The sequence below is a fragment of the Mesocricetus auratus genome, unplaced genomic scaffold, assembly GCF_017639785.1.
Source record: "Mesocricetus auratus isolate SY011 unplaced genomic scaffold, BCM_Maur_2.0 Super-Scaffold_100676, whole genome shotgun sequence".
Lineage (NCBI taxonomy): Eukaryota > Metazoa > Chordata > Mammalia > Rodentia > Cricetidae > Mesocricetus > Mesocricetus auratus.
Genome location: NW_024429266.1, coordinates 129,185,058 through 129,211,203, shown reverse-complemented (window position 1 = coordinate 129,211,203; position 26,146 = coordinate 129,185,058). Strand labels below are relative to the sequence as shown.

The window sequence follows — 26,146 nt, the reverse complement described above, 5'->3', positions numbered from 1 at the left end:
ATCTATCCCAGAAACAGAGAGCTAAGTGGAAAGGTTTGACAAAACATACTATGTTTTGTGAAAATATAACACACAAGCAAAGGGTCACAGCAATTTTCAGAGACACTTTAATGTCTAAGGAGACAAACGGGAGGTCATTAAAAGGGTGAATATTACACCTACCAGAGTAAGCACTTTGAGTGAATGCAGTGAGTTCAATGAGGAAATAAATCCACAAAGAAAGCTACACAGGATTATAGGACAAGCTGCTGAAGCTAATCTTCCATGAACTGAAAAGCATAAACTTAAACCTTGACCTGGAAGGCCCTACAGAGAGACTGAGGACTTCCAAACCTTAGCTGGGATAAGCTGTCATGTGTTTTTGTCCTCTCTCTCTCTCTCTCTCTCTCTCTCTCTCTCTCTCTCTCTCTCTCTCTCTCTCTCTCTCTCTCTCTCTCTCTCTCTGTGTGTATGTGTGTGTGTGTGTGTGTGTGTTGGTGTATGAACAGATGCATGTGTGTGTGGCCAGAGGATATCTTTAGGTAGATGTCATTCCTCAGGCACTATCTACCTTATTTTTTGTTTGTTGTTTAAAAAAATAAAATAAAAATAAAGGTCTGTCACTGGCCAGGAGCTTACTAATAGGCTAGTCCGACTGACTGGAGGTCTTTAGGGACTTTCCTGTCTCCACCTCCCCAGAACTGGGAATACAGGTGTGCACTACCATATCAACCATGCCTGGCTTTCCCCCAGTGGGTTATGGGGATTGAATGTGTGTCCTCAAACTCTTGGCTGACTGAGCTGTCTCTCCAGTTCCTGTTTTCATCTTTATCCATTCTGATGTTGTCCTTCTTCCTCACCACCAAAGGGCTGCTGGCTCCTTACTGGGTATCTGCAAAGTCGGAGAACATGGACAACATTTTGGTGAGCTGGCAGCCTCCTAGGAAAGCTGCCTCTGCTGTTCAAGAGTACATAGTGGAATGGAGGGCTCTAGAACCAGGGAGCATCATGAGGTTTCCCCCGCACTGGCTTCGGATTCCTCCCTACAACACATCCGCTCTGATTTCAGGTACCTCACTGCTCACATCCCTTTTAGAAAGCCAACAAGTTCCCATTTGTTTTGGTGTGCTGATAGCAGATTAGAGCTATCTGAGAAGAGGGAATCACACTGAGAAAATGCCTCCCTAATATTGCCCTGTAGAAATGATTGTTTCTAAATTAAAAAAAGATTGCCCTGTAGGCAAGACTGTGGGGTATTGTCTTAATGACTTGTGTGGGAGGGCCCATCCCACAGGGAGTGGTGACACCCCTGGGCAGGTGGTTCTGGTTGCTATAAGAAAGCAGTCTGAGCCGGGCGTTGGTGGCGCACGCCTTTAATCCCAGCACTCGGGAGGCAGAGGCAGGCGGATCTCTGTGAGTTCGAGGCCAGGCTGATCTACAAATCGAGTTCCAGGACAGCTTCCAAGACAATACAAAGAAACCCTGTCTCAAAAAAAAAAGTAGTCTGAGCAAACTGTAGGGAGCAAGCCAACGAGCAGCATTTCTCCATGGTTTCTGCATCAGATACTGCATCCAGAATCACACCTTGGGCCCTGAATTCCTTGGATGGCAGACTACAAGCTTAAAATAGAATAAGCCCACTCCTCTCCGTGTTGCCTTTAGCCATGATTTTCTATCACCGTAATAGAAACCCTAAGACATCTGGGGAGACTTTAAGCAAGTTTGGCTTCAATTACAGAGGGTTACATGGCATGCCAAGGTGCTAAACAGTGGGAACCTAGAGTTTAGCCAATATACAATAACATATAAGCTGGTCCTTGACAGTGTGCCTCTTGTATGGCCTGCCTGCCCAGACTTCTAACGGGTTATGATCTCTTTAATAACCCTTAAGGAAGAGGCTGAATACAGTGAGCATCCAGAGAAAGAAGAGTAAGCCACTGAGAATCTAGAACTTTTCATTTGGAAACTACTTAACCCATAGAAGAGCAGTTTAGAAGGGATGAGGCATACAGTTTGATTATTGTATGTGTGTGTTTCCATGGTTTCTCAGGAAAGCAAGATTCAAACCCTGAAAGGAAATGGTAAGAAAAGAAGGCATCAATTTTTGCTGTTGTTTGAAACAGGGTCTCACTCTAGTCCTGGCTGGCATAGAACTCACAGAGATCCTCCTGCCTTCTGAGTGGTAGAACTGAAGGCATGCAGAAGGCATGGAATTTGAGAGCAGCTTTGTGAGACTTCCTGGATAGCTGGAGGCTGTGCTGTAATACCAGTTTCCCTCCAGGGCTACCACACCCATCAAATTAAATGACACAAGGACAGAACAAGCAGTAATTAAATTGGGAAGTAATACCAAGATTCAACACCCACGGATAATTTGAACCTTGCCTCTTTTTGGAAATCAGATAATTCTATAGAAATACCAGAAAGTGATGACAAGCATGTTCTCCCTACTTAGTAAAATGAAAATTTCTGAATTACTTTTGAATTATGCAGTTGAATAAAACCAGCTTAATAAAGTTGCAAAACAACCGATTAAGATTGTCCTGCCACTTGGAAATAATTGGTTTGTTATCATTTTCTGTTGAACTGAAAAATTCACTAATTGCCACTTACCACGAATTCAAATGTTATTCCCAAAGCCACTGGATGCTTACAAGTTTTTTCTGACTCTGGTTGTATGAACAGTCTCAGTGTCCTGGAATGAGTCAGAATAAACCTGGTTCCTGGACTTAGGATGGCCGAGCTAGAGACTACCACAGCCCCATCCTGTCTGCCTACTGTATCTCAGTGTCTAGGAGCTCTTCCCTGAGACCTAGAGGAGCTGTGTCCCTCTGCCACATGCTAGTCTCGGTGTGTACAGAATGATTCTTGGTTGGTTACATTATTCATGGAAGAGTTACCTATTTTCTCCCACACCTGATGTGAAACTAAATCTCTGCAGGAAAAAAAAAAGTCCATAAAATAACTTATAAACATAGAGCCAAGACCTTCGCCCGCGGGCATTGTACATATAGGTCAGCATGGTGACATGAGATGAGCTTGTTAACTGGGTCATATTGCAAAGGAAATGAGAGTCTTCTGCACGTGGGCTTCTTGCACTGAAGGTTCTTTAAGTGGGGAGCAGACACCCTGGTGGGGGGGGGGCTCCACACAAAATGACCAAAAAAAAAAAAGAGTTTCCTTAGGCCAAGATCAGGAAAAAGTTTGCCCGAAGGCTCTGCTCTTCTTCAAAGGGAAAATGTCAATGAAGATACACAAACATGTATCTACCTTTCCTCCTTGACTAAGGGTAGTCAATTCACAGGGGGGAATAGCCACAACTTCTGATTGGTGTAGTAGCGTCCTCACTCACATTTTGTTTTGCAAGGCTCATCAGGAACTCCTGGAGGTCTTCACAGGGCAGCGGGTTGGTTGGCTCTTCCCAAGACCTGGGACCCCAGACTGCTCTTTGATCTCCAAACTAAGAAAGGCTAAAAAATGACTTGGATGCAGATATTAACATGACTCCCATCCCCGTGTAGAGAACATCAGTCCCTACGTCTGTTATGAAATCCGGGTGCATGCACTGTCAGAGGACCAAGGAGGCTGCAGCTCCGTCCTGGGTGACTCCAAGCACAAAGGTGACACTGAGGATCTTTCACTCAAGCTTCTGTTAGTGGTTTGCATTTGGAGGGTGATAGAAACCTCTATGTCCTTTTCCCCAGCACCCCTGACTGGCCCTCATATCATTGCCATCGAAGAGAAAAAGGCAAGCGTTTTTATTTCCTGGTCCCATATCCCAGTCCGGGAGCAGATGGGCTGCCTCCTCCATTACAGAATATACTGGAAAGAACGAGACTCTACTGCGCAACCTCAGCTCTGTGGTATGTGTGAAACCCAAGTGCTGCGCTGCGCGGCCTCCTGTTTAGAAGTTGGGAAAGCACAGATTGGGCAGGTCTTCGCTATACACGAGTGCTAGCGCTAAGTCAGCACTTGTGAAATGAGTTGAATTATGAAAAGTAAAAGACACCTCAATGAGCACATGCAAAGTTATTGAGTATGTGTTATATGCTAAGCAAACTGTTAAAGAAATGAAGTGAGTGAACCAGACCCTCACAGCGCCTGCTCACAAAGACCAAACTAGGATGGCTAAGGCAAGAAAAGGTAAGGCGTGGCCTACATAGTGAGAGAGACATTGTCTCAAAACAAATAACAAATAGTAACACTGTGATTTTGTTAAACTGGTAAACAAACACATACAGACAGGTAAAAGGTTAAAAAAAATAATACAGTTTTGTGATCCAAAACTCATTGTTTAGCATTAATTTTTAAGCAAATAAGAGGAATATGACACTCACGAAAGCTCAGAATTAGCAGGGAGATGAGATGGTAGGACACACCTTTAGTACTAGTATTAGGGAGGGAGAGGCAGGCAGACCTCTGTGAGTTGAAGGCCAGCCTGGTCTAGACTGCCAGGATAGGCTCCAAAGTTACCTGTCACGAAACCCTGTTACGAAAAACCAAAAATAAATAAATAAATAAATAAATAGAAAGAAAGAGAGAAAGCTCAGAATTATAACAGCATTGATGAGGTTGATTCTAAAAGTCACACATACTAATTATATACTTCCTTGAGGTCCAAAACATTTAGATGATTTTTAACTCTTCACATCTGAAATTACCATCATTATTTTCTTGGAATGGATAAAATACAGCACAGCTTAGATAACTCTTTTATGACTTGTAATTGCTCTATAACTGAAAAAGCAAAACAGTTATAATAAATTCTGGCTGGAGCACTATCTCAAATGGTTTCATGAATCATTCCTTCATGTAACTAGTCACTTGTGAGATCTGATCTTCAGATCTTTAATCTAATCAGAACTCTTCTGTTTTTATTTTTTGTTGTTTCTTGATTTTGCCTTCTCTGTTTCCTAAACAGCTGACTTTCTTTCAGAAGCATTTGTTAGAAAGAAGGGGCATTTTCACAAATGGACTTTGGGAGCCCATTCCCCATGGAGGGCTACTCTCCCAGCCTAAATACATGGGGGAGGGCCCTCCCCCGAAATGTGACAGACTTTGATGATCCCCCATGGAAGGCCTTACCCTCCCTGGGGAGTAGATGGGGGGGGCGGGTTGGTGGGTGGCATGGGAGGATGGGAGGGAGGGAGAGGAAACTGGGATTAATATATAAAATAAGATTGTTTCTAAATTAAATTTTAAAAAAGAAAAAGAAAGAAAAAAGAGGAAAAGAAAGAAGGAAAGAAAGAAAGAAGGGGCATTTTCATCCTGTCATTGGAGTTGTAGGCTCAGGAATTTAAGACTGCTTGATTGGCAGGCTCCAGAGTGTTACCATGGGAGATTTTTATGCCTCAGAACCTTAAGAAAAGTTGTCTTATCTCTTGACCTTTCAGTTATGACTCTCAAATTAGTATTGAGAGAAAAGAAAAGTTCTCCAGCTGATCTGTGTATATTGCTCTGGGAAAAAAGAAAAGAAAAAAAAATGCTTGGGATCTTTTTCTGTGTACCTGCACTTTCAATAATTTTCCCACATCTGTCTTCTGTGAGTTGACTCATGCTTAATTAAGAGGTCTGTAGATTTACCGTCATTTGCTAGCTAATCTGCCAGCAGGCCTGTCAGAATAAGAGTTCTGAAAGGCCTCCTTAAAGCTAGCAAATCAACTGGCCTTTTCCTGGGCTATTTGGGACCCTTCCTGTAATATTTTCCCCAGAAATGATTTTCTTTCCAGCGACATTTAAACCAAAATTTACAACTACAAAGATCAGTATGGTTAGTTGGTCTTTGTAGCTGCTGCTGTAGATGTTGAAAATAGCCTACTATATTTTGTCACAGATCTGATGCATATAGAGCCTACACAAGGGTATTTTTAAATAAGCTAAAAGGCAAGACTCACAGCCTGATTTTACACTAGTCAAAATCCCCACTTACTCCAGTAAGTACATTATTAGTGAGTAAGCCCCATTCCCTATCCTCAGAGCCTTCAGTATTCTGGAAAAGTCTAAACAACCACCATAGTAGGACAGTGCAACCAGAAAGCACTAAATTCAAGACCCATTCTAGATGATGGGAAGGATCAAGGAAAAACAAGACACCCAGAATGAAAATGGTCCCAAATAGCAGGAAAAATGTGCCAAGGGGGTTAACCCTGTCTGCTTGGTTTAGGTACTCAGTCCCAGAGATCAGTGCAAACACATGTGGAAATATCAGATCTTTGTCACTAGCTCTACACGGACAGGTGAGGTGAGGTGAAGAATTAAGAATGCCCCAGCATTTTCAGTGCACAGCCTGTTGTCTGGATATCTGCTGGCATGGCCATATGCACTAGTGTTCCAACAGTAAGCACACCTCCCTTCTGCAGGACACATGACACTGGCTGTTTTTGCCAACAAATTCTAAGCATTCAAGGACACAAGCTATGGCAATTTGATCACCATTTCTCTCCCCTAGAACACAGCCAGGGAGATGGAAGGGACACTTACTAAGCGTGGTATTCACTGAGTAACAAATGCTTGAATTCATTCCCAGTATCAGTGCAGCTGTTCAGCCTGGTCTTCGTGACCTTCATGGCCACAGTCTCTCAGAAAGTTGGCAGCGACTGCATCCTTCTAAATCCATCCCTTTACCACTGAACCACCTGAGTTTAAAATTTCCATCCACTGAGGCTTGAAGCGACCCCTTTATCTCTCCTGGGGATCACAGCCCAGAGGCAGTGGGACCAGTCTTTCTTGCTTGACTTCTCTCATTACACAACGCAGCCTGTTTTGTCAACCAAACTGCTGACTCTGCCACTCTCACCTCCCCACATCGGCTGCTATTTCTGTTCTTCAAATATGCATGTGCGAATGAACGGTACCAGCCCAGCAAACCATAGAAATACCTTCCTTTCAGTTCCAGTGTCTCATCTCGTTTTCCCAGCTCAGGACACCTCACGCAATTGAACAGCTGACTCTCAGCTGCCTACAAGATGAACAGAAGCTCTTCCTAAAAAAGATGTTTCTAATCCCTTCCTTTAGGAATAGGGATCCCCACACACACCCACTTAATCATATTGCTTAAGACTTATAGGCAATTTCACTGGCTATCTCAGACCTTGGAATTTTCCACAAGGTATTTTTCTCAACAGGTTGTACAATACAGCAGTCCTTCAGATAGTGCCAATGAAATAATCTGCTCAGGCCTCAACCCTTTTCAGTGAGGCAGAGGAAATATTCCAGGGCTGCTTCTTACCACCTACCCATAGGAAGTGGAAACACAAGAGCAAACAATGCCTGTTCTTCCTGTTACATGGTGAATTCTCAGAGGTGATGCTGTGTATTCAGAGCAGCCAACACGCATCCGTGACTGTAAACAGGCCCGTTTATGAAGTCAGACACAGTGCTACGTTCCAGTTTCCACTACTGTCCTCAGCATAGGCACAGGCTGTCTGAGAGAGCCCTCAGCTACTTACTCTTCAGTGAAGTTTTAGCTGTGCAGATGCTGAGGGTGAAACCCAAGAGATTGTACACTCTTAACAAAGCTGTGGACTCCCCCCTCTGGCCTTGATTTTCCAGCCCTCTCCTTTGCCTCCCGAATTCTGAGATTACAGGCTTGTACCACTGTACTCAGTGTCCCTACCCAGCTGAAGGGTCACCCTGAAACACACTCCAGAACACTCCAGAAGACTGCCTGTTTACTAAAGGCTACCAATACTCATGCTTCCTGGAAGAGAAAAGCAGCATAGTGAGATGCTCATACACTCTACCTTGCAGAGAAGCTAAAGGAGTGTTGACAACATAAGAAACTGCAATCTGAGAGCCAAGGAAGTCTCTAGTTTTTAATAGTTTTATGTCAAATTGAAGCTAAACACTGTAAGTTCAAGACAAAAGCCTAACAACTAAAATCTACAAACTTCAAGTGGGGACTGGAGAGAAGGCTCAGCAGTTAAGAGGATGGGTTGCTCCTTCAGAGGATGCAGGTTTGATTCCCAGCACCCACATGGCAGCCCACCACTGGATGCACCTCACGTTTTAGGGATCCGGTAGCCTCTTCTGTCCCCTGAGGTAGCAAGCAGTCATACATGAAAGCAAAACTCTCATATGTAAAAAATTAAATGAAATAAATTTTAAAATAAAAAAACAGATTGAAAAAACTTCAAGTAAATATTTCATTAAATGCTATACTTAGATTTTTTAAAAATTCTATTATCTTAGGCTGGGCAGTGGTAGCACACATCTTTAATACTAACACTCAGGAGGCAGAAGCATGTGGATGTCTGTGAGTTCAAGGCCAGCCTGGCCTACAGAGTGAGCTCCTGGACATCCAGGAATACACACCAAAACCCTGTCTCAAAAACATAAAATAAAATAAAAAAACTATTATCTTAAAATAATTTTATACTGATTTCCTCAGGAATTCTAAAATGACTTAATATACATGAAAAGTACAGACACAGGAAACAAAAGAATTGCTTCAACTAAATAATTTCTGAGGAAAAAATAACAATTGTTTCAGAATATCTTTATCATGGAAAAACTGTTTGCTATAGTAACAAGGCTTCACAAACGCCTATTGAAGTACTAAATGTTGATGAATTTTGATGCTGTTAAAATATGCTTCTTTCTCAAATTAAATGATGCTGTAAAAATAAAAATAGGTGAGTATCCACACTGCTTATTTTCTTTACACAACCATGTTCCCCTTTATCTTCCTTTCAGAGATTCCTTACAGACACTCCCAAAACTCATATCCAATAAGCAGCCTGCAGCCTGGAGTGACATACGTCTTATGGATGACAGCTCTGAGTTCCGCTGGTGAAAGTCCCCAAGGAAATGAGAGGGAATTTTGTCCACAGGGTAAGAAACTAAAGACAGTCAGTCCACTGTGGACTTTGATAGACACATTCCCACTGGACTGTTGCAGGCAGCTCACACTGGCTGTCAACCTGTATGTTGCCCTGCCACCGCACTGTCAGCCTGAAGAGAGTGTCAACTCATTTTTTCAAAACGCAGTAGAAATGCTACCCCTCATCCAGGAAGTCCTGTGAGGCTTATATCCACCACTGTATACTCCCTTCCACCTGTGAGCTGGGGGAGCCCTTGTAGGACTGGAGAGCCTCTTAGAGTATACAATTGGGTCCCCATAGTGTCCTTCTAACTGAATAGTCAAAAATGAGTTGGCTTTGTTCCTAAACCCAACTACCCAGCACTGTGGGTTAAGGTCCAGAGGATTCACAAAAGTCAGACTTTTGAAGTATTTACTGACGATAGCACAGTAACAAGATTTGCTAACTTTCTAGGCAAAGCCAACTGGAAAGCATTTGTGGCATCAAGCATTTGCATTGCTATCATCACAGTGGGTATCTTCTCAATTCGTCCCTTCCGGCAAAAGTGAGTTGAGTTGTTACACCCCCCCCCAATTTAATACATGGTGTGTGTGTGTGTGTGTTATATGTGTATGCACATATGGGGAAACTTGCAGCTATGCATAGGTATGTTAGGGCAGGGGAGGATGTTGGGTATCTTCTGTTATGCTGTCAGTCTTATTCCCTTTCTGGATCTTTCATTGACTCTAAGCATGACACTTAAGCTAGGCTGGTGGGCCAACCAGCTACCAGGATTATCCTGTCTCTTCCCCCCAACACTGGGTTTACAGGTACACGTGGCTGGCTATAATTGGCTTTTATGTGAGTTATAAGAAGGTAAACTAGATCCTCATGACTGTACAACAAATACTAGCACCCACTGAGCCATCTCCCCAGTCCTGTAAATGTATTTTAAAATACAAGCAATTGCTGCCATGGGTCAGGTGGATACATCGCTGGGAGTAGAATAAATTTATTCAACCTTTTTGGCTAAATGTGTGATAAATTTTTTAAAGTGTACCTTTAACTTTAAAATTCCAAACAAATTTATTCAAAACATATATATCATAGATGTATATATATAGATAATGAAAAATATGCTTACTGAAATACTGTTCATAAGGAAACTATTTCAAATAACCTACATGCTATATTCAGTGAGACTAGATTGGTTCACCAAAATACCACATGCAAATAACTTACTATTTATCCACTAAATATTGAAGTTAAATGTAATGAATGTTACATTAGTTTTTTAAATTTTGCAAATACAATTTTTACATTTTGAAACAATGCATACACAAAACATGTCACATACACAGTTGAGGAACAGGCAATCTAGATGCACCATCTGACACCCCACTAACCACCAGGGTGACTCAGCTCCTCGGGCTAACTAGAAAGAGGCCGTCCCCTCTCTCCCTCATCACTCTATGCAATGCCTCCCAAAGGCACAGGACTGTTTTTCCATCAAGGGTATATGAGTAGTTACGTTCCCTTGTTAGAACCTCCAAACAAGCTCTCTCAATGAGTAATTGGTTGTGTGAACTCTATCATCCTGAATCTACGGCAGATTCTCACCTGGGTAAAGGGCTGCTTTGGTAGCTCCACAGTTGACAGGAACAAATTGTCTATTGCACTATCCTGATTTGGATGATATATTGCACTATATCATGGTACAGCTTCTGCATGACCTTTTACCTTGTGATGTCATGGCTGTGGGAACTACAGCTATTGTACCCTACAATCAGAGGGGGAGAAAGGAAAGAAAAGGTGTCAAAATCCCCTTGTAAGGAGCTTGAAAGCTGAACATGACACTTTCAGTGATGTCTCAATAGACAGAACTCAGTGAGGCAAGAGTGGCTAACATTATGTGATACTGCAACGATAAATGGCACACTTACTGAAAGTAAAAATAAGTATTTATTGTAGAAATTACCCACAAGAGACAAACAAGTAACCCAGATGAACCGAGTAGTTTTCTGCCGCCGAACTGGAAGCCGGAAAGCTGGAAAAAAAGAGCTAGACTTCCACTGTTCAGTCTTTTATACCTTCCTCCATAAGGCCCCTAGCCATGCCCAAAAGTGGGCCTGGCTAGTGACGTAGTTCACCGCCTACGTCCGTATACGTCTTTAGTCATGCCTAAAGTGGGTGCGGTTAGTGATGAGGTAAACCGCCCTTTTATTACCTCATCTGTATGCGCCTCTAATAAGTCACATGGTTAATGGCGGAACACTGTTTCCTCCTACAGTTATGGTCTTTAAGCTGCATTCACTGTCATCTCCATAAATCAAGATTCTGAGCTAAGGAAAAAGGAAGAAATAGAATATTAAGTGGTGATGAACACTCTGCCCCAAAGATACACAACACAATATTAAATGGTGGCTATATCTGGGAATAAGCCATAGGTGAATTTATTCTACTTATTTCATAAAAATTGGGTAAAGGCACTTGTCACCCAGTCTGATGACAGATGGCTACCTAGGACCCACCACCAAGTTGTCCTTTGACTTCACATGCATGAAAGATAGCCCATGTGCACCCACACCAATACAAAATAAGACTTTAAATCTTTTTTTAATTAATTTTTTTAAAACATTATTTTGCAAAGGAAGAATGAATTCATTTTTCAACACAAAGCTTTCTTCAGATACCAAGTAATAGGTGCCAAAAGCAACTAACTTGGTATTCTGCCAATCGGTGCACTTTGGTAGATCTACCCAGAGAGACTTTGAAGGGGCTGGAGACATGGTTCACATTAAAAGCACAATTTGCTCTTGTAGTGGGCTCAGGTTCCTTTCCTAGCACCCATTTGGTGGCTCAGACTGTCTGTTATTCTCGTTCCAGGGGATCCAATGCCCTCTTCGGGCCTCTGTGGGCACCAGGCAAACATTCACACACATAAAAAGACAAAAACAAATAATGAACAAATATATTGATAGTTTATCTCAGGAGTCATAAAGAATCACAGGCAAGCTATCACTACCCACCATTGCCACACAGCATATCTAGCTTTCTAACACAGTGGTTCTCAACCTGTGGGGTTGTGACCACTTTGGGGGGCAAGCGACCCTTTCACAGAAGCTGCTTATCAGACATCCTGTATATCAGATATTTACATTACGATACAAAACAGCAGCAAAATTACAATCATGAAGTAGCAATGCAAATTTTATGAAGTCACCTCAACATAAGGAACTTTATTGAAGGGCTGCAGCATTAGGAAGGCTGAGAACCACTGATCTAACAGTTAAATTATAGCTGGCCTCCTTTCATCAAAGTTTATCCGCCTTTGAACAACTTTATATCGGTTTTGACTTTTTTTAAAGATTTATTTACTTATTCTCTAGTGTTCTGCCTGCATATACACCTGCATGCCAAAAGACAGCACCAGATCTCTTAGAGGGTTGTGTGCCACATGTGGCTGCTGGGACTTGAACTTAGGACCTCTGGAGGAGTAGTAGCTTTTAACCTCTGAGCCATCTCTCCAGGGCTTATTTTTGTTTTGTTGTTGTTTATTTTGTTTTGGAGACAGGGTTTCTCTGTGTAACTATCCTGGCTGTCCTGGAACTCTCTTTGTATACCAGGCTGGCCTTGAACTCAGAGATTTTCCTGCCTCTGCCTCCCAAGTGCTGGGACTAAAGGTGTGCACCACCACTGCCTGACTGATTTTGATTCTTTAATGGCCAATACCTTAAGTCATATGCTTATAGCTTGAATTTTTTCATCACATTATAAGACTTTTTTATTTCCTCTGATAACAAAATGTAACCAGTTAACAGATATTTCTCTAGAATACCCTTTTCTTGGCATTTTTAATACGATTATATTCAAGGTATTATACTATTCTATGTCTATAAATCTTCATTATAATGTATTACAAACTCTGTAAATATTTTAATTAGCTTATTGGTAAGATCCCCAAGCATATGAACAATATCTTCTGCTTTGCTCTTCTATTCTTAGCATGTGTCACATATTTAGTTTAATGTTATTTGCTGAATTAATGCATGGCTAAATAGTGAGAGACTATTAAAAAGTAAGTGGAGCAAAAAATTTTAATTTAGCAAACTCTTAAGTGGTTGCATCCTAACTTATTGTAATCAATCCAAAGAACTCCAGCCTTGAACAATGTTTCTGTAAGGGTTTGTCTTTTACTCTTTCCATAAAAAGAATCCTGTGCCCTAAAATAAGTACACTAAAGTCTGAGCCTTTGTACACATATTAAACCAAATGTCACTGTTTTATTTATAGGGTATTTGCTTTCCTCTCTGCTCTCAGACCTCAGTGGTATAGCAGAACCATTCCAGATCCAGCAAATAGCACTTGGGTAAAGAAGTACCCCATTGTGGAGGTAAGGTACAAAGTCACACTGGCAGCTAGTATAGTGCTAGTGATGACCACATCTACGGAAATCCTCCCAGGAATAAGATTCTGTGGGTCAGCTGAGTTTATGAGTCATCACTGTTTTCTTCTGGACTCCAGCAGCCCATGCATGTGAACATCTGAAGCCCATGAGCATAAAACCTACCAAGGCTGGCCAGGCGTTGGTACGCCTTTAATCCCAGCACTCGGGAGGCAGATGCAAGCAGATCTCTGTGAGTTGGAGGCCAGCCTGGTCTACAAGAGCTAGTTCCAGGACAGCCTCCAAAGCAATACAGAGAAACCCTGTCTCAAAACCAAAAAAAAAAAAAAAAAAAAAACCTAGCAGGCTTTCATGCCCCTCCTCAGTTCAACTTATTTCAAAGACGAAAGCAAGTGTTTCTGTTTTGGGGTTTGTCATTTGGAACAGTACCCTTATAATTGACTGATACAAATTCAGGCAATTGAATTTAACTTTCCCAATCCTCTTGGGAGAACAGAACAGAAGTAAAAGCAACCTGTGGTTTTGATTTCTGTGGGAATCCACTATGTAAAGAAAAGGCTTTAAGAAGAGATGGTTTAGCATATAAATGAGAGCACACAGGCGATAAAGGGACTTTGCCACTGCTTATGGGAGGGAGTAAGATGGGGTGGGTATCTCTGGAGAATTGAAAGTTGTGGCATCTAAAAACAAGAGGAAAAGGAAGCCACATGCAGTCTTTCCTGTTGCAGTGAGCCCTGAAAGCCTGTTTCCAAGATTCTTTGGATTTACTTCCTTAAGCCTGAAGACAGTGGCTCAGCCTCTGCTTAGAGGAACTGTTCCTAGTCACCTCACTGCAGCTCAGCATCTTTTGCAATTGGTTTTGGAGGTGCCTCCTTCTGTTGTTCACTTATGTGTGCATCTTGGGTAACTTGTCCAACTATCTGAGTACCAAGTGCCATGACTTCACATTTTATTACTGAAGAGTAAATATGATAAGCATGAAGCAAATGCCTTTTGCTTTTTTTGCTGGAGTTTAGCTGAGTGGCCTCAAACTTACTGACTCAGACTCCCAAGTGCTGGGATTATGGACATCATCTATCATGTCCACAACCATATTTGTAGACTTCTCTCTATTGGGGGAATTTAGTTTCCATTAAAATTATAATAGTAAGAATGGCGACAATAATAGATATATATATATATTCACATTATATGTTATGTACTAGTCAAGTACATAATTATAGTGCATTATATTACACTTATATATAACCTACATATTATTTCCTATGTAGCAGGCACTTTTAATTTCATGTATCAACAATTTACTGGCAGCTATGTCATACACTTTCCTGATTTTTCAGATGAGGTAACTGAAGCAAAGGACCAAATAACTTCCCCAATACCCAGTGATAAAGAATGAATACTAAATTCATTTCCAAGCAGGGTACTGAAACACTGCACCTCACAACAGAACTTTAAGCACAGTTTGAGGAGTGTTTCTAGTGGCCCATACCTAAGAGCTGAACACTCACTAGGGGGAGGTGTGCACACACTAGCCCTCAATGATCTACAGGAGTACATAATGAGCCACGAGGCCTTAGAAAATTCCTTGCTGGTGTTAGAGAGGTTCAAGTACCAGGAACTGAACCAACTGTGCTTGCTAGTCTAAGCCTAAAACACAGTGGAAGGCAGCTCTGTGATGGGCGAAAACACTGACCTTCACAACTGTAACTAACCATGGACTGATCAGGAAATAGAGGCACTCAGAGATGCTACAGGCTGACAAAATAAGATGCACGATAGTTTAGAGGCAGAAACTATTGTCTGTCTCTAAACAGTGGCAGAAACTAGCATGTAAAAACATGCCCAAAGCCACATGGCAACAGTACATTCGTCACAGCAATCTGAGCACAAATAAAACATGTATAAAGAGACAAACCTGAATGTGGATTTTGAACCCACTTACAAGTGGGAGGTAAAGGGTATATGCATATAACCTCTGAACTGGAGAGGCTAAAGCAGGAGCAATGTGAGATATTATGGGTCTCACAAAAAGTCAACTTTCTAATGATTGCTCAATGTAGTTTCCATGGGTATGAGGGAGATGACTCTTACAGAAGCCTGTCAAATACATAATCTCATTATGGTAGCTGCCTCTGGAGATTAGTTAAGAATTGAAAGCCTTTTGATTTTTATTATGTATTTCCTTTGACTTCTGAGCTATTATTTTGTAAAAATAATCAGTCAATTGGAAAAAAATTAAGTAGCTTTTAGGGGTTGGAAAGATGGCTCAACGGTTAAGAGTTCTTGTTCTTGCTGAAGAGGACCTGAGCTCAGTTACCAGCATCTAAAATGTAGCTCACAACCACCTCTAGGGTCCGATGTTCTCTTCTGACTTCTGCAGGTAATACACTCATGTGGTACAAGACATACATGAAGGCAAAACACTCATATACACAAAATTTAAGAATAAACAGAGTTTAAAAATTTAGTTGAAGAAGACTTTGAGGCAAGCTGAGATGTTTTGAGCTCTGAAGTACATAGGTAGTTCATTAAAAAAAAAAAACATATTGCACTTCAGGCCTGAGGCAGAAAATAAAATTAGAAATAAGATATACCTTAAAGCTCTGAAGGAAAAGTCAAAACTACAAAGAGGATCACTGGAATGCTATCTTTTACAAGCTAAAACCAGTGCCTATGGTGTTTCTGAACAATGGGGTTAAAGGAACTTTCCCTGGGGCTTTCTAGAAGCCAGCCCCAAGGAAGTGCATGGGAGTAGTCTCCAGTACTGGCCTGCAGAGGCAGAACAGTTCCCCTAGTGAAAACCTCCTCCCATCCTGTTAATCTCTCCCACATGTGGTGCCTTGCTTTGGCACAGCTGCCATACATACATACATACATACACACACACACACACACACACACACACACACACACACACACACACATACACACGTTCCCAGACAAGCCTACATGCTAGGACCAGGTTGAGGATGGCCAGGGGAGGACCATCTTTTAAAAGAGAACAATGGAAGCCCTTCATGTAACTCTTGACAGTGTCATCACTCCTTTCTTGACACTTGTCATGCCCCCAAAAGGTGGCCATATTAGAGGCTAATTATACCAAGACTCTCTTGTGCAACTTGAATAGGGAATTAATGGAAATGTCACATGCCAAACACATATGTGTTGATGACACCAAGAAGAAATGTGGATGTAAAGCTAGAAACAGACACAGAAAGGAGTAGACTACAGGCTGAAATCTTTTCATATGAGGCTAAGTGTTAATGCATGGAGTTCTACCTTGGAAAGTCCAGGCAAGCTGTGTGAAACAGTAAGATGTAAAGAGAACTCAACGAAAGCCTAGTAGGACTTCAAGAACTGGCAGTAAACTTAGAAAAGAATATGCCATAGAGCTGGTGACCAAAGGAATTCTCAGAAAGTTAACAGAAAAAATTAGTAATGAATTATCAAGACTAGCTAAAGGGGAAGATGAAAATCTGTTACAGGAAAGCTATTCAAGTAGTCTTTTTAAAATGCCAATCTGACAAGAACATTACCTTATTTGAAACTATTTAATTCCATCAAAGCCCAAAACCCCTCAGCATGCCCTAAAAAGGCCTTAATGGCATGATGATGCACACCTTTAATCCGAGCACTTGTGAGGCTGAGATTCAGGTTAGCCAGGGCTACATATTGATGGTGCTGTCTTTAATAAATGTCTTTCACGATTAGTCTCACCCATTTCTAAATCCTGTTTTTTTTTTTAATACTCACAAATAATAGGGTTGGGGACGCGATTTCAGTAAAGCACTTGCTTTCGAATGTACAATCCCAAGTTTGATTGTCAGCAATGAAGGGTGGGGAGCAATAAACCAGGAGGCTCAATAAACCAACTTCCCTCTACCACTTCCAACCTGGAAAACATTCCATCTCTCTCCAGATTCTGCTCTAGCCTTTCTGTTCCACCTCCACACCCTTGCCAGTAGAAAAAAAAAGCAAGTGGTATAGCTTGATTCAGACTGAAAGTTAAGTCAGTCATTCTGTTCTTGGCTGGAGACTGGCAATGATGGAGTGTGGATATCTGGCTCCCGCCCCTCCAAAATTTAAAGGCCCATCTTCTCATTAGGCCGAGTCAGGGCTGGATGTGAGGGTTTGGAAACCAAGAGAAACGGGTTGTTAAAGTGACCTACATATCCATTCTTCCTTCTCCCAGGAGAAGACCCAGCTACCCATGGACAGTCTCCTGATAGCCTGGCCCACTCCAGAAGAACCTGAGCCCCTGATCATCAATGAAGTCCTTTACCAAATGGCCCCAGTCTTCAGACATCCCTATTGCCCCAAAAGAGGTCAAGGGTTCAAAGGTCACTCTACCCCCAAGGAAGACACAACATACATTGCCTCCAGTCCACAACCTATAAGAACTCTCACAGCTGACACAAGACAACTAGTGAATCTATACAAGGTGCTAGGAAGTAGAGAACCTAACTCGAAACTGGGCAATCTGACTAGTAACTTGACTGTCACCACAGGGGACTACCTTCCTAGCCAAGAAGGCTATTTACCCTCTAACATCGGAGACTTTCCTCCACATGAGGATCCTCCAACTGATTCTTTAGAACTGGAGGAGCATCAACACATCTCTCTTTCCATTTTTGCATCAACTTCTCTTCGCCCCCTCACCTTCTGTGGTGAGAGGCTGACTCTGGATCAGTTAAAGATGGGGTATGACTCTCTCATAATGAGTAATGAGGCTTGATAACTAGAAAGGCAGTGTGCCCATTAATATAACACAGCACAACACATCTGTTTACTCAGTCCCTAAAACATCGGTCACCATCTTTGGTAGTACAGGGGCCTGGGTGTAGCTAGACAGTGCAGTCAAGCCAGTGGTATCTGGATTAAGTTAGCTTCACCATAGGGTCTTGCTGCCTTGAACACCAGTTTACTCCAGGTCTAAAACCTCAATGTACAACCTGGACCTTGTTGTTTTCCTTTGTGTAACTATGGCCTAACTCATATCCCACCACTGGGGAAGTGCCACTCTAAAACGCAAAGCCTGATTCTACCCCCACCCTGTCCTCTCCAGTGACTACTTTCACATATTTGGTACTTTCATTTAATAAAGTATCTATTTGCAAATTTGTACTTCCTTTTCTAACCTACCAAATTAGTAATGTGCCCATATTAGCCAGTCCTGTAAAATGTTTCCTTAAGTTTGCTCGTAAGCATCACTGCTTCTTCCATTTGCAAATTTGTACTTCCTTTTCTAACCTACCAAATTAGCAATGTGCCCATATAAGCCTGTCCTGTAAATCGTTTCCTTAAGTTTGCTCATAAGCATCATTGCTTCTTGATGTTATTCCAGACTTAATTTCCAGTCCTTTTCAGACAGGCTCTTTCTGTGACATTTCTATTCTACCTTAACTACCGGCCAGCTGTCAAGCATTAGCAACTCTGCACCCATCAAGTACCCTAGTTGACTGCCACGACAAGGCCACCTTGTTAGAAGCAGGCCAGGCTACTACTTCTTACTACTGTGGTCTTGCTCAGTTTCCTCTTCAAACTGCTTTTCTCTCCCCACCCCATCCCCCAAAGACACAGTGAAACTTTTTGTCAAGGTTTCCCAACTCATTAAGGGTTCTGTTAAGGCTGAATGCCTCTTCCATGCTTTCCTTCAAGAATCTCATGTCACTTTAATCTACAATCAACCTGACAAGATGTTCCCAGTATAGTGCCTGGTCATGTCACTTCTGTTGGCTTCCCACCAGCTACTCTAGCACAAGCTTTACAAGACAAAAACAAATAAAAACCACATAAGAGCATTCATACTTCTAACGTATATTAAGCACGGGTCACTTTGCCTGAGATGGGAAAGTTCTCAATGAATGTCAGAGCAACAGATAACCTTTCCCCTACTACTCCAAGTATCTTTTACAATGTTTTCTTCCCCTGACCCCAGATAAAACTCCAAATCAAGTAGTTTCAAATATTTTATTCCTTGGTAGTTTTAAATTCTAAAATATATTCCAACCTAAACTACTTTTTAACTCATAAAATCCCACAAATCTCTGGAACCTAAATGCCAAGGTCATGGGAATTTCCTTTGGGGTTTTTTATTTTGTTTTGGTGTGAGGGTGGAATCCAGGACTTTGTTAGACAACTCTATTGCGTTCCGACCTCAAGTTCAGGTAGGGATCCTCAAACTGTCCTGAAATATGTCCCTTTTCCAGAAGCCAGGTTTTTTTTTTGTCCTTGTCCTATCTTGCAGACAAGTGGAATGTCAAACTTAAATCTTCACCCTTTTCCACCTAGTCCTAAACCTACCAATACTTTTCAGCTCCCACCAATAACTACACCCCAGAAAACCCATATCCTGGAGCCAGGAAAAGAAATGCCACTAGCCACTCCCTGTGTTCCATTCTTGTTCTAAGTAGGGTATTCTTGAGTCACCTGAAAGATGACTCCTGTTCCAATATCAAAGACCAAGGCCCTTTCAAAAGTTTATTTTCCTCCAAGCCTACAGACTCATTTTATGAAAACTTTCCTTGAGAAGGTAGAACTTCCAGAACAAAACACTTTCACCTAAGAGCTTCAGATAAAGAATATCCTTCTTTCCTAAAATAGAAAAGCAATTCAGACTAAAAGACATAGCTCAATGATACAGCAGCAGCCTACCACGTGTAAGAACTTGGGTTTGAATTGCCAAAAGCAGGGGGTGAGGTAGGATTTGCAATCTGAGTGATGTAAAGAATCAAATTGGAATTCATAGTTTACACCAAAACAAACTTCTAATAGAACTACTATAAAACCAATTGAAAATGGGTTCCTTAATAAGGCACTTGTACAGGTTAAGTATGAAAAACTGCACTTCAATGATACAAAGTTCTACAAATAAAGAAATGCAAACCAGGCCAGGCGATGGAGACCCACACCTTTAATCCTAGCACTCAGGAGGCAGACACAGGTGGATCTCTTGAGTTTGAGGCCAGCCTGGTCTACAGAGAAACTCTGTCTCAAAAAACAAACAAGAAAAAATAGCAAACCAAGTACTATTGATTAGCAAACATTACAGAACAAGTTAGCCATTACTAATCAGAGAAACTGTTAGTGAACCAATTCTGAGGGGTAGCTGGACAATAAAATAGCCAACTTAATTCTCATCAACATAGCCAAGACCAGCTTAATGTTCCAAGAACACAGAATTTATAAACAGTGAATTAAAATGATAGTCCTAGAAAACAAGTACTATCTGTACAATAAAAATACTATGTATTTCAAGGAATTTGACTATTTGATTTTGAATTCTAAACAAAGTTCTAATTAAACTGTATTGTGTCGCTGGTTTCTGTTTCTTATTTTTAGTGGTGGTAAAAATAAAACTAGTGGCCGTGGGCATGCTACAGGCATGCAGTACTTAGCCTTTCACATTTTGATATCCCTTAAATAAGATAGGGCATGGAACTGATGAAAAAGCATACTACAAAGACAGTTTAGTGGTTTAGAGCAACTTGCTCTTACAAAGGACACAGGCTACACTAATAGATAGCAGCTGTTTCTCCATGGTTACAGCATGCACAGTGCATAGTTAACATGTAGAACACTCATACACAGAAAATGATAAACAAATTTTAATAAAGTATGCACTGCTATTGCAGGGTACCAGAGTTTAATTCCCAGCATTGACACAGGATGGCTTAGAACTAACTACCTGATAAATCTAGCTTGAGGTTGGGGGAGCTCAATACTGCTGCTTTCGACTTTTAAGTGAACATGCCCATACACTGGACCTGTACCAAGTTTAACATGTTTGCTCTTGTTGGTATAAAATAGCATGGACAACTACCAAGAGAAGTCAGGGAAGGAGTGGAGTCCATGAAGAAATGCTGCTTACTGACTTGTCCTGATCACTCACCTTCCAAGCTCCCACACAACAGCACCTAATACTTTGAGCATGTCCACAATCTTCCCCAAAGCAACAGAGCCAGGTCTGTCATAAAAATATTTCACTCCTGGTACCAATTTATGTCCTGGCTTACTTTGTTGCTATGACCAAAAGCAGACTTGAGAGTAAAGGGTTTATTTGCCTTACACATTTCAATCACCATCCATCCTTCCATTACTGTATAGAGGTGGCACCTCCCAATCATTAACTAAGAAAATGTCAGTCACCACAGATCCAAACCTATGATGCCCTCTCTTCCCAGACAACTCAGCTGTGTCAAGTTGACAAAATCAAAAAAACCTCACACTGATAAAAAGAAATCATGCTGTTTTTCTTGGGAGTGTGGAAAGCTGGCGTTTAAAGTAGGTCCTTGCTATGTAACAAGACTGACCTTCAGCTCAACCTTACAGCCTCAAGTACCATTAAGCCTAGAATGTCTCTGAAACAGAATCTCCCACCTCCTAATTCCACCCAATTTATACATTCTGAAGTGTGAGTTAAGTCAAAGAGATGTCTTAATCTGTGCCATGAATAATTTCTCAAAGTCAGCCAAAGTTTTTTTCTCTACTTATCAGCTATTCTTTGTAGTTACTCTTTCAGAAAATGAATAACCAAGTAACTGATTCTCATCAACCTCTAAAAGTAACTCAAGAATATTTTCATTAGAACACTGGAATACAGTGGTTCATGCTTTTAATCCCATTACTCAAGACCAACCCGGTCTTTGTCTACATAGTTCATAGATTGCAACCCTTTTTTAAAAAACTGGAATACCTTCAAAACTGAGTATGAGCAACAAAAAACCTCTATCATGTTCACTTGCTAACCTTCAATTTTAATCATCCCATTCACTAGATTTCCCTTAGAAACAGAACTTGTAACTTACTCCATCACAAGGTAAAACTACTGACCACTTGTTTTATTTCCCTAAAACTGTAGTAAACATTGTTTTCCCTCAATCTCCAACAACTCAGTTTTTAGATTCTTTTCAATTGCTGTAAACAATCAGAACTGTTTCTATCTCTTCCATCTTTCTCAGGGAGATGAGTACTTTAAAACTGTGATAAACTCTAAATATCAAGATACTAAGCTGAAAAAAAGAAAGTATTCATGCTATCCTGTGTCTAGGAAGTGCTGGTAAAGCTTCACAGTCAAGTTTACTGGCAATATCCTCTACTTCAGGAAAAATTACCTCTACATCTCACCTTTTAAAATGACCAGCATGGGAGCTAGGCTTACCTATCATTACTAATAAAAAAATTAACCTTCTTTCTCATATAGTGACAAAGTATCATTTTTTGAAGGCATAGTAACTGTTACAAAAAAAAATCAGCAAAGTGAAACACATACTATATAACTAAATAGGGATTCACCATCCCACCCTGAATGCCTACAAGAGGACAATGAACCCAGGTCTCCCATAGAGCAAAGTTGTCTGACGTTATGTTAGGTGTTAAGTTTGACGACAGCTTATAATCCTGAGCAAAAGCACTATGTCTAGAAAAACACACTCAAATCCCACCCATTTGCCTATCTCTAAAGATATATTTAATTTCACAAATCATGGAGACCTAAGCATACTCGTGTTATGTAATGGGAGAAGGCTATCACACATCTTGTTGAACCTATTTTTAAAATTCATTACTAAATACTGAATTACCAAAAGAGCCCCATGAAGAACTTCGACACAAACTGCCACCAAACCAAACATTAGGTCTCAGTGGATTCCAGGTATAAAAGAACCTTTGTACGTGATGTAAAATTTAGGGAAGGAAAAAAGTTGTCTCACTTGGTACTCACTGGCTAGAATTTAGTCCACAACAAAAAAAATTCTAGTCAAATAAATTAACCTGGCATTTATGAATTTTCATGTGTATGAAAATAAATTTCTACAAATTAGACATCAGCACCAATTCAACCAATGCAAGCTACAATATCTTGTTCAAGAACAAAATCGGGGGCTAGAGTTATAATTCCAGCTCTAAGGAATCTAATATCCTTTTATGAACTGAATGGGCCTATGTGTTCTCACTCAGTCACAAAATACCTATCAGATATTACCTCTACAAGTTTTTAGACTATGGGCAAGTTAAGCGGCTACCAGTTAAGTGGCTACCAGTTAGACACCGCACCCAACCCCACACTTTGGATTAAAGTGACAGATTTTTCTTAAGAGTAGCATGACTTAATGGGTACTTAGAGGTAAATTTTTATTTTAAAGGAGCTTTTACATTCTTGCCTGGGATGATCAGGAACAGCAGTCAGGAAGGGCACAGCTAGCAAAACTTACTCACAGTTAGGAAAGCAGTCACTAATTTTTCCCAACAATTTGGAATGAGGAATGCTTAGTAACAGAACACGTGCCTAGAATACACAAATCCCTAGCACTTCAAATCACCTTTTAAAAACACCTGACAACTGGTTTTGCTGATGCAGATAAATTACTAAGACCATTCAATAAGGTAATATTTACTGCCTTGTTATTAGACACTCTTCAAAGCATACTAGTAGTTTGGTTTCTGTCTTTTAGTTAATGTGGAGATACGACATTCAGATTTTAACAATACATACTAATCTCACTACAATCACAAAGGTTTGGGCTAGAATATATTTTCTAAACTGCCTTTACTGTAGTACTGTGGTTATAGTTCAGCCTACTTGCTGAGCATGGATACCCAGCACCCAGGTAGTGTGGGTAGGGAAGCAAAACGGCATGCATCATAGGTGTAGTATAGCAGCTAGGTCATGTTGGGCCACCTATCCATCCAGATATGCCTGCATTGTCTTACCTTTAAAGACAACATCAATAAGGTTCTGGCAGCTTCACATTTAATTTTTACTACCTAGTTTCTTCTACCTGCTAATGCTCTGAAGATGTTTTTAAAATTCAACGCAAAATACTTACTTGCAAACTAAGTGAAGTATAACATCTTTTCTATTTCATCAATCATCTCTAGTAATTATAAAAATAACAATCACAAGGAATATTCAATAATCTCTCTCCAAACCCATACCCAAAATAAACCAAATACATTCACAACTCTGGAAATCACATGTCTTGAACTGTAGTACTTGCTGGTATATTTAAGATCTCTGAACAACTCCAAATAGTTTAACTAGTAAACTATATCCTCCCTTCAATCCAAGCTGGAACTATGCTAAAAATTTCATAAAGCATTTAAGCCAACTATTATATCCATTTTTGCAATTATTATACTAACTTCCCCAACTTAGTTTACTAGAAAGGTGTTCCTCGAAAATACAGGACTCAGCAGGTTCATTTAAAACCTTGCATGGTATCTAAACATTCAAAATCTTAAAAGTTGCATTATCTTGACAGTGCAGAGATCAGAAAAAAGGAAGCCAAGAAACATTAAGAGTCTCCCACTTGATTGACTGCTTTGATATCTTTCAGGAAATGAGCATGAAAATAAACAGCTATTTTTCAATAAACAGAAAGTCTACCTGTAGTTCTTGACATAAAGTAAACCTGAAAAGAAATTCACAGGATCAGACAGAAGAGATGTGCTTCTTAATTTCAACCTACTTTGAAAGTTTGCAACAATGCTGCAAATGCACTAGGTGTTTCCTGGTGACAGTGACTCTGAGTAGAACCTAAATTTCTAAGAGGCGGTATTTTCTACAACATGTTGCTGGAAATCTGGATTATAAAGATGTTACTATTAAAAAGTGATTAAAATACTTGAAAGTTTAAACATACTGATTTAAGGGTGCATATGCTGTAATCTCAAACGGCCAACAAGTTCACATGGACTAACCTTACCTCTGGAGAGGAGGTATCTGAACATGTGTAACATCAGCCTCAGCATTAGCACAGAACACGTGCAGCGCAAGTATCAGCACAAGTCTATTTTTAAAAAAATACCTTCTTTCTATGCCACCAGACTCACAACCAGTTAATGCAATTAAATGAATCTTTTAGATCTGTACATAAAAACCAACCACTTAACTAGCAAATGTAAGATTTAGGATCTCCACTATACCCAAAATTACATTACAACAGATTAAAAAAAAACTGACAAGTCTTAATTAAAGCTTTGAATAAAAAAATTCCTTCCCTGGTGAACTAGTAAATAAAAATATCCTAGAAAACTTGTTTTTCAAGCATTCTATGTATATACATTGTAATTACCTAATTTTCTAATGGGGGAAATGGAAACTGATACTTAACACTTTCCGTGAAACATTTAGCTATTAACCCAGGATAAAAATCATAACAATATAGAAGATTCATAAACAAGATACTTGTTTTGTATTTTATGTGTGGTGTTGCTGTTCCAAACTAACAGCAAAGCTGGTTTTGAAATACTACAAGATAGTTTTCCATCTCAGCATACTAACCAGTGAGTGCCCTTTGGTTCTTCTAAATCAAGAATAGATTGTTGATTACAGATAATCAATCATCTCGATTTGTGGGCCTTTCATACACAAATGCCAAATGGCCAGGCTCTTATCTTATACAAGTTTAACTATTAGGAATTATCCAAACTAACTTACTCTACCCATTTTGTTGGAGGGAAGATAAAACTTACACCCACAGAACTATTTAACTGAACACAGTCTGTATCTGTCAACAAGAAGCTTACACAAGTTCCAAAAGCAGTGTTTAGTTTACTTTTAAAATGGAGAACACACTCATTTTAAAAGTAAATATAGGTGAATCAGGTATAATTTGAACCTAATAAACCATGCATGACTCAAGAGTTAATAAACCAATGTGTTTTGAATTCATTCAAGTACTAATAATTCTGTATAAAGATTTAGTATATATCAACTATCATAAGATGTGTGGAAAAAAATGCCAACTCCCAAATAAAAATATAGTTAAAATACATAGTGGTTAGTATTCCATGAAGCATAAAATCTGATAAATCTGAAGTTTACATGTCCCAGCTGACCATGTGTGAAAAATGCAAAGCATATATTAAAACCAGTATTTTGTCTAATATTTGAAACCGGCTTGTAATTGAGGGAACATCTAAATCCTTAATTAAAAAACACAAATGAAGTGAAAGC

General features: G+C 40.3%; 1 protein-coding gene across 5 annotated transcripts in view; it reads left to right on the top strand.

The window, feature by feature from the left end:
• Nucleotides 1–18,306, top strand: part of Il12rb2 (interleukin 12 receptor subunit beta 2) — an 83,657-nt gene extending 65,351 nt beyond the window's left edge. For all 5 annotated transcript variants that reach the window (XM_021230630.2, XM_013117753.3, XM_040738452.1 and 2 more), the window contains 7 exons: nt 848–1,048; nt 3,501–3,599; nt 3,684–3,842; nt 8,674–8,811; nt 9,255–9,345; nt 13,074–13,173; nt 17,381–18,306. In XM_021230630.2, the coding sequence (XP_021086289.2) occupies nt 848–1,048; nt 3,501–3,599; nt 3,684–3,842; nt 8,674–8,811; nt 9,255–9,345; nt 13,074–13,173; nt 17,381–17,923 (1,331 nt within the window). In that variant the 3' untranslated portion in view covers nt 17,924–18,306. The remainder of the gene's footprint in view (nt 1–847; nt 1,049–3,500; nt 3,600–3,683; nt 3,843–8,673; nt 8,812–9,254; nt 9,346–13,073; nt 13,174–17,380) is intronic.
• The last annotated feature ends 7,840 nt before the right edge of the window (nt 18,307–26,146 follow it).